General features: G+C 42.3%; 1 protein-coding gene across 1 annotated transcript; it reads right to left on the reverse strand.

The window, feature by feature from the left end:
- On the reverse strand, positions 1-8,086 carry LOC118693020 (solute carrier family 2, facilitated glucose transporter member 11-like). The gene is made up of 12 exons (XM_036393306.1): positions 8,063-8,086; positions 7,039-7,137; positions 6,291-6,451; positions 5,695-5,819; positions 4,844-4,973; positions 4,108-4,256; positions 3,557-3,744; positions 2,437-2,547; positions 1,824-1,925; positions 1,427-1,502; positions 547-674; positions 1-207 (listed from the first exon to the last, which is right to left on the reverse strand). Exons 1-12 carry the CDS (start codon positions 8,084-8,086, stop codon positions 1-3), a joined length of 1,500 nt encoding a protein of 499 aa, XP_036249199.1.

Genomic DNA, 8,086 nt, shown 5'->3' on the forward strand with positions numbered 1-8,086 from the left:
TCAGAGCCTGGTGCAAAATGTCTTTTCTTCAGCAGCATACATCTCCACAGCCTGATCATGTTTCCTCTTAAACCTGCAGCTTCTGAATTTTTCTGTGATTTCAGAGGTTGACTTCCCTTTTGTTTCTGGGAGGAACAGGTAGATAAGAACCACTGAAATGACCAGGACAGCAACAAAGATGAGGAAGCAAAAAGGACCAAGAAGCATCTGGAGATAAAAAATAGAACAAGATGAGTGATTTCCTTGGCAACACTTGCACCTATAGATTCTTGAAACTTGTTGATTTGTTCCTGTGAAATAAGGAATAGGCTCATTTTACAGAAACAATATTTATTTCTCTTTTCAATCTGTTTCTGGGGCAGCAAGTGGTTTCTGTAGTACTGGGAAATGTTTTATATAAACGGGCTCCATATGCCATAGCAACAAGGGATTCACAGTTTGGATCATCTACAAGTCATTTCATCCTACTCCCTGTCCAGATCAGCCTAGAAATCCAGATTAAATTGACAGAGTTGACAAAGAGAAGATTGGAATCCAAATACATACTACAGCAAAGGGGAAAACCATTCCAGTGAAGGTGAGGCCCAGCCAAATGATGATTCCACCAATTACAAAAGCAGAGGCCCTTGTTGACAGGGTGAAGATTTCATTCATGACAGCCACAACAGCTCCAGCTGAGGGGAAAAAAACAACATAAAAATTACAGAAACATTGCTGTGATTGACCATTTCCCATAGAAAATACCTCAGCTCTGCTCCTGTGGGGATTCTGTCGTGTTTTCAAGACATTCATGACTGCAAGGTACAACCCTTACAACACATTTGAATTTGGAGACTTCAGTAACTACTGGTAGTGTTCAGTCAGAGAACTTCCAGGGTAAATCCTGGTCTTAGGTGAGTGAGGTTCTACCAGAGAGCTGCAAGTTTGGATCTGGTGTTACTGAAGCAGGTGACTAAGGGTGATATTAAGAGAGGACAAGAAAGGCCAGAGCAGTGCTAAGAGGCAGATTGTGCATGCTGTCAGGTGTCAGTCTTTCATACAGTAGGGTTTTATAAGTTGAGGAAACTCTGGTATTTTAGAAAAGCCTACCTCTGCCCTTTGGCAGAGATCAGCCATCTGAACCTGTGTGCACTGAACAGTGTTCACACTGCAAAACAAATCTTCATGAATTGATTAATAAGAATTTATTTGGTTTGAACCTGTAACCCAGTGAGAGAAAACAGGGTCCTGATTCATCTGGGTGTGAATGATTTGTTAAAGAAATTGTTTCTTGGGTAATTAACTCATCAAAAATTGAGATTCCCTCAATCTCAATCTCAACTAAGCTGTTGATTTTCAAAGATCTACTCACACATTCTAGTTCTACTGCTATACATTCATGGTCTGTACTTATCCCTGTGATCCAGGCTTTCATTGTGGTGCTCACCTGGTCCTAGTCCATAAGCAATGATGAACAGAAAGATGAGAATAACACTGCAGTACCTCAGCCAGAGGAACCGATCCTAGACAAAGGGAGGGAGGAGAACAAAAATCAATTTTATAGCTGTAACACAGCTGATCCAAGCACAGGAGCAGCAATATTTTGCAAAAGCCCATGATGCTGAGCTGTGTAATGGATGCTCTCTAGACCTGCTTATCTTTCCTTACTGAACCAGGAGCAGCTGGTGGTGTCACATCTACAGAGGTGAGCTTGTATTTAGAAAACATTCTGACCTGCTGGTTTGGACATGAGAGCAAAGGCTGCTGTCCTGCACAGAGAATTCTCTGCAGACCCACTCCTGCAGAGACATTTGCTTCCACTCAGCAGCAGGACATTTGCTTACACTCAGCAGAAGGCTCGTTTCAAGCAGCACCAGGATCAGAGCCATCAGCAAATAACCCCCACACAGGAGGGCACGGCGGCCAAAGCGATCGATGATGGAGCTCTGAGGAACAGAAACAAATATTGCCCATCACTGGGAGCGTGGCAAACCCAGCTGTGAGCCATCCAACAAATCAAGCATTCCCCTTGAGTTATTTTTACTTCAGAGAACACAAATCTTATTGGTACCAACTTTGTTATTTAATTGAATTCCTTCTACACTCTCTAATACCATGAATTACCATCACTGCCCAGCTTTGCAGCTACTTCTTAAACACTGTAATTGATGGAAGCATGGTACAACTCCCTTTGAATGTGATAGATATACACAAATATGGCGAAATGAGTACACATATTTGTTTGAATTACACTTCATAAGGGATTTTTATAAGAAATTAAGATGAAAGAAGATGGGATGAAACACATGAAAATTGGGACAAAATTTGCAGTGGATGGTAACAACAACTGTACAGATTTATGCAGCACCACAGAAAAATTCTTTGGTGCATAAGGAGAAGATTCATTTGCTTCAAGGAAGAATACTTTAATTAAAACCCCAGGAAGCTCTGACTTACACAGAATATGATAGAGATGAGTTCAGAGATTGAAACTCCTAGAGATACATATGGGATTATGCTTTCCTGCAGGTTGGCTGTTTCAAAAATTTCTGAGGTGTAAAAGGTGATCTGGGAAATAAGAAAAATAAGCCAGTTAACAGATGTGATATGTGCTTATCCAGGATCACTTTGACTCGATATCTCCTCACTGCAAAACCAGAAATACATTACTGGGCCTTAGTAGAGGTAACATAACCGCTCCAGATGAGAGAAATCAAAAGATTAATAGCAATGAAGGAAACAGATTTCTAAGGGGAAGAAGAAAAGGGAAAATATAAGTAGTTGAAAGGAGCATATTGCCTGTAAGACATGGGGAAAAGGTGTTGTTTTGGCAAAAAGGAAAAGGAAAGGGACAAGACAAGAGAAAGAAAAGCAAATCTCAGTCTTAGCACAGCAGACATTGTCAAGCAAACATTCTGATCTTTTCCAGTTGCTAAACAGAATCTGCTCATCTGCAGCATCCTTGAAGGAATGGGCAGCATTTCCCTGCCAGCAGAGTGCAGAGGGAATTCCATTGCTGGCAGCTGGAATGAGCCACCTCCAGCACAGGCTGAAGCAGGGCTCATGGAGAGACCCCCCAGACAAGGGAAAACATGAGGGGAATGAAAACATGAAAACATGAGGGGAAAACATGACTGCCAGCTTGGGCTGCACTGGGCTCAGCCAGGAGGAAACAGCTGAAAGGATGTTGCTTCATGAATCTGAAATGAAATGAAGCTGGATGGCAATAGCTGGGCATCTGCTACTGCAGAAGTCAAAGAAAGTCAAAGAAAGTGGTGCTGGGTTGCTGTAGCTTAGGATACTTGTAACCCTTTCCTCCCCAGATTCCTTGGTTGTACCAGCAGGGGAATGAAGGCACAGTGCCCTTGCAGGAGCTTAGGCTGAGTTGGAGCTCCTGTACTCCCACCTGAGGAGCTCCCTGAAAGGTCTGAACAACCCTGGGGTGATAGCACAGGTGTCAGCAGTGGGCTCTGTGTGAGGAGGAGTGAGGCAGACCCAGAGGGAAGGGACAAGTTGGCATTGGGGTGATTTGGAGACTTAATAGCAGATGGAAGCATGGAAATAGGGAATACTCAACTGCACTGAGGCCACAGAGCTGCAGGCTCAGCAAAAGGAGGAGCATGGTGCACAGCTGTGGGTGCACAGATCCTTCTCTCAGCACCTCCAGGACATTCATGATTTTGGTGCCTTTTGTTACAGCCTTTTCCTTCATCAAGTCATCCAATTCTGTTTGATAATTCCCTTCTCCCCAGAGTTGCTTCATGGCTACAGAAGAGACAGAATGAAGTATACTCCTCCATCATTTGATCCACTCATAATTCTGTGCTTTTCAACTTTTATAGACACTAAACATTTGCACTTGAGTTCATGCTTTGATTTATCAGTTACTGAGCAAAGGACTGGAAGGAACAGCACTTACTGGAACATGGTGAAACTTCCCTGGAAAATGCTGTAGCAGTTAGGGGCAGATCTTAAATGTCTCTGGTGACTCTGCTTGGTCTGGAGGACTTTAATCATGCAATTATCAAGAAATCTGTGGCTGGCTAATAGAAAAGCCAATTCCTGCTGTTAGCTTCACTTTCCCAGGAGTAATGTTTAACAAACTAAGGATCTAAAGTTTTTTTTTACCTTTCAAGCAACCAGCTTTGTCTTCTTTTTGCAGCAAGAGATAGGGTGGGGACTCAGGAAAGAATGGCAAAAAGATCAGTTGAATCAATGCCACCAGCCCAGAGAAGGACAATAGCACGTTCCACATGTCTTCAGTCCCTAAAAGTTCTCTATGAAAGCATGTTAGAATCTATTTATAGTCCAGTAAAATCACACTTTATAACTAAATAGGTATTTTCTAAATTCTAGGATAGCTAAAGAGACACAAAATACATACAGTCATTGAAAAGTTCAATTGAAATAGATGATATCTAGGTTAGTGACAGCAAATAGACTAATAATTCATTTCTTCTGCAAGACTGGCATTTTTCTTAGACTTTTAATTTCTGAAGGTCAAAATATTCCCACAACAGCTCTCTGAACCAACACTACAACTCTGCATGAAGTTATTGAGAAATTAGCAAAACTTTTAGATCTCACAAGTTTAATAAGAGTATTCACATACAATCTTTTCTTGTTAACTGCACCTCCAGAGACTGAGTCATCCTTTCCCAAGAGAAAGGCCTTTCTATCCCCAGGGAATGAACATGGAAACCTCAGAGACTTGTATGGGGTAGATGCCTCCTCTTTGACTGCTGTAGTTAAGCAAAATAAAACCCCACCCTTGGTGTAGGTCTGATTCAAGGACTAGGAGAACACCCTGCTATATAGAAGAAAAATAAATATAAAACAGGCAGAGAAGGAGTAGCACAGGCACCTTAATCCAAGAATTCGTGCTACAGTTTTTCCTAGTGCAAGAAACACTGTGGAGGTCACGTTTATGAATCCACGCAGCTTCTTAGGTGAGATCTCCCCAGCATACTGAACATGGGCATTCATATGTACTCCTAAAGGGAGGAGACAGGACAGTGCTAAAGCTGTGGAAAGAAAGACAGGGTCCCTTTTCATTCCCCTCAGCTCTCTCCTCTCTCTTTTGAGCCCCCTCCCATATATCCAAAATGCACCTTTTACTTCAATCAGGATGTTTAGCTAATCCATCAGCTCTCTCCACAAGAGCTCTTGAAGGCAAAGGACAGCTCATCTTCCCTTGCCCAGTCTGTTCCAGTCCCACTGGGTTCCAGCACATTCCTGGGTACTCCCAGCAGGAAGATTTCTGTACCCACCCCAAAGAAGTCCCATTAACATTAAAGTGGGGAGTCCTGTCACAGATATATTTTATGAAAAGTCCCTTTGATAGGATTTTTTTCTCCTAAGAAGCTGAGAGGCCTCAGAAACGAAATGTAAGCAATAATTATCTGCTGCTGTGGAATGCAACAGGTGCATCTGGGATTGGTCCATGTGAGTTGTTTCTACTTGATGACCAATCAGAGGTCCAGCTGTGTTGGGACTCTGGTCAGTCACAAGATTTTATTATCATTCTATTCCTTTCCTTTCTTTGCTAGCTTTTTGATGAAATCCTTTCTCTTTCTTTAGTGTAGTTTTAATATATCATTTTCTTTTCATATAATATATATGATAAAATAATAAATCAGCCTTCTGAAACATGGAATCAAGATTCTCATCTCTTCCCTCGTGCTGGAAGCCCTGGGAACACCAGCAGAGTCCTACCAGCAGCGATGCCCTCGAGGAAACGCCCAGCCAGGATCATCTCAAAGGCCTTGGCTCTCCTGCTGGAGGCAGTGAGCAGCGCTGCTGTTATCAGCACCACGTCGTTGAGCAGCAGACTTTTCTTCCTGCAACAGCAAGCAAAACCTGGCTATGACACATGATTCACTCTTTCTTCCTTGAATGATGTTTGATTCTTCTCCTCTGGATTTACAGACTGAAGCCATGACCGTGTTTAAAGCCATTGCTTACAGGACAACAAATCTGGTTATAAAAAGGCATGATGTCTTTGTAGAGGAGTGGAAAGGGAGAAGCTAGATTCCTCTTACTCATTGTATGAGCAAACCATGAGGCTGAAGGAAACTCCTGCAGGGTAAAATACCAGCAAAACAATGGGAAATGTATGTCAGCAAAAGCTGTGACAAGGGAATCAGAAATTCCTGTCTCTCCGATGCACCCTGGTTTGGTTTTACCTGCTGGGTAAATTCTGAGGCAGCAGGGGGCAGTGAAATTCTGATATCCCTTCTTTTGGCTGACTAATATTTAATAGCTTCCCCTGTTACAGCCCTGGGTAGTGAGGTGCTGGGAACTGTACTTACTTTCCAAATGTTGCAGTCAGGTAGCCACTGCACAGACAGCCCATCATGCCCCCCATGCAGTACACTGACACCACGAGGGACCACAGCAGCATCAGGGTCTCCTGAGGCAGCACAGAACCATAGCGTTCCAGCCAGGTTTCATTGATAAACTTCTGAATGTACTGGGACAAAAAAGAGATTTTTGTTCCACCAAGGCACTAATCAGAATGTTCTTCATAATGTTTACAATTTTAAAAAATTGGATTAATAGTTGTGAGTAAAAGCGTGACTTTGGACATTTGTTTGCAAATAAGGATTGATATTTCCTCTCATACAGCCTAATAGTGTACAAGAATCTTTCAAAAATTAATTATACTCTGTGTTGAATTCTACCTCTCCTACACCAAAAAATGAGGACCTTATATTCATTATAGTAAAGTGCAAATGTCCTTGTGGCCAGTAATGGATACAAGGAGAAAAGGGCTGAGCTGAAGGGCTGACTCCATCAGCTATTTTTGGGTTTGTTTTTTTTTCTTTAGGGAGGTATCTCAATATGTTGTTTCCACAAAAGTCTGTGGGAAGTTGTCTTTGGAGCACAGCTCCTTGCAGTCATGCACACTCTGACAGTGACAGCATGGCATTGCCATCAGCTGGGAATAAACTGACATAACAACACCTAAGAGCTTTTCTAAAGCATCTGCAAAGTGCAAGGCCCAGGACCATGAGGAACAGTAGGAGATGGGATTTTCTTTTCTCCAGCTTTGCCTACCGGAGAAGTGTAATTGATGACAGACATTTGGAACCCAGACAGGTGGGTTCCACCAATCCCCAGCACCACAAGCATCAGCAACAGCCTCCGGTATTGAACCTGCAGGGAGAAGGGAGCACATCCTCAGCTCCTGAGACCAGCACACCTTTCACACAAGGAGAGGATTTACAGCACCTTATATCTTCACACTTCCCTGACTAAGAAACCTTTAACATGCAAAAACCCAACTTGAGTTTCACAATAATCACGCAAAATTCATTTGTTAAATAATTAAAATACACATCTGCACATCCTGCTGCGTTCTTCTCCTGACTATTAGCAAGCTGAAAAGATACATTCTCTAATTCTGTTAGTTCTGCTAACCACAGAAAACAAAATTCATAAAAGCCTTGTTGAGGTCACTTGTGTTTACCTTTGTACTAGAAAGAAGCTACAGCTTTTTTGAATTCCTTTTTGCTTTCATCTTTGCCTCCTCAGGGACAGTGTTCACCATTTTCCAGAGATGACTCAAGTCTGTCCTCTCAAAACTTTTTTTTTTATATTTCACTTTTATCAGCCCTGTATGAAATGACATTTTTAGAGGCCCTATCTGAATGACTTCTATTGGAAATGCTGTGTTTCCATGATGTACACTGAATTTCAGAGCATTTCTCATGAGCACAAATGTTTTCAGGCATTTAGTCAGGTCACATTTTAAACCCATGAGTATCCTCAATTGCCCCTGAGAGCACAGAGCAGTAGAGTGAGGGAATTTTTTCAGGTTTGTGTTTTTCACTGATACTGTGTTATCTGTCCCCCCCCAAATTCCCATCTTTCCTGGTTCCCCAGCTCCTCTTTTAAACCTCTTACTGTTTTGCATTTCTAATGTATTTTCTGCAGATGCCATTTAGTCAGTCATTGCTCAACCAGTGTTGTCTCAAGCTCTGTTGCTCATTTTTATTACAAGAAGGATTCCCTTTGCTGCAATCTTAGACCATGCTGCTGTTAGTGAGCAGGGCTAGAACACAAGAATGTGGATACTCACCAGGTCTGAGAGGAAACCAGCCAT

This window comes from Molothrus ater, chromosome 18 (genome assembly GCF_012460135.2).
Source record: "Molothrus ater isolate BHLD 08-10-18 breed brown headed cowbird chromosome 18, BPBGC_Mater_1.1, whole genome shotgun sequence".
Classification (NCBI taxonomy): domain Eukaryota; kingdom Metazoa; phylum Chordata; class Aves; order Passeriformes; family Icteridae; genus Molothrus; species Molothrus ater.

Coding starts and splice junctions, on each gene's coding strand:
- LOC118693020 (XM_036393306.1), bottom strand. CDS start 8,086: ATGGCTGGTTTCCTCTCAGACCTG. Junction 4,974..5,694: donor CCTCGAGGGCATCGCTGCTG/GTAGGACTCTGC, acceptor TCCTCCCTTTAG/GAGTACATATGAATGCCCAT. Junction 1,503..1,823: donor AAACGAGCCTTCTGCTGAGT/GTAAGCAAATGT, acceptor CCCTTTGTCTAG/GATCGGTTCCTCTGGCTGAG.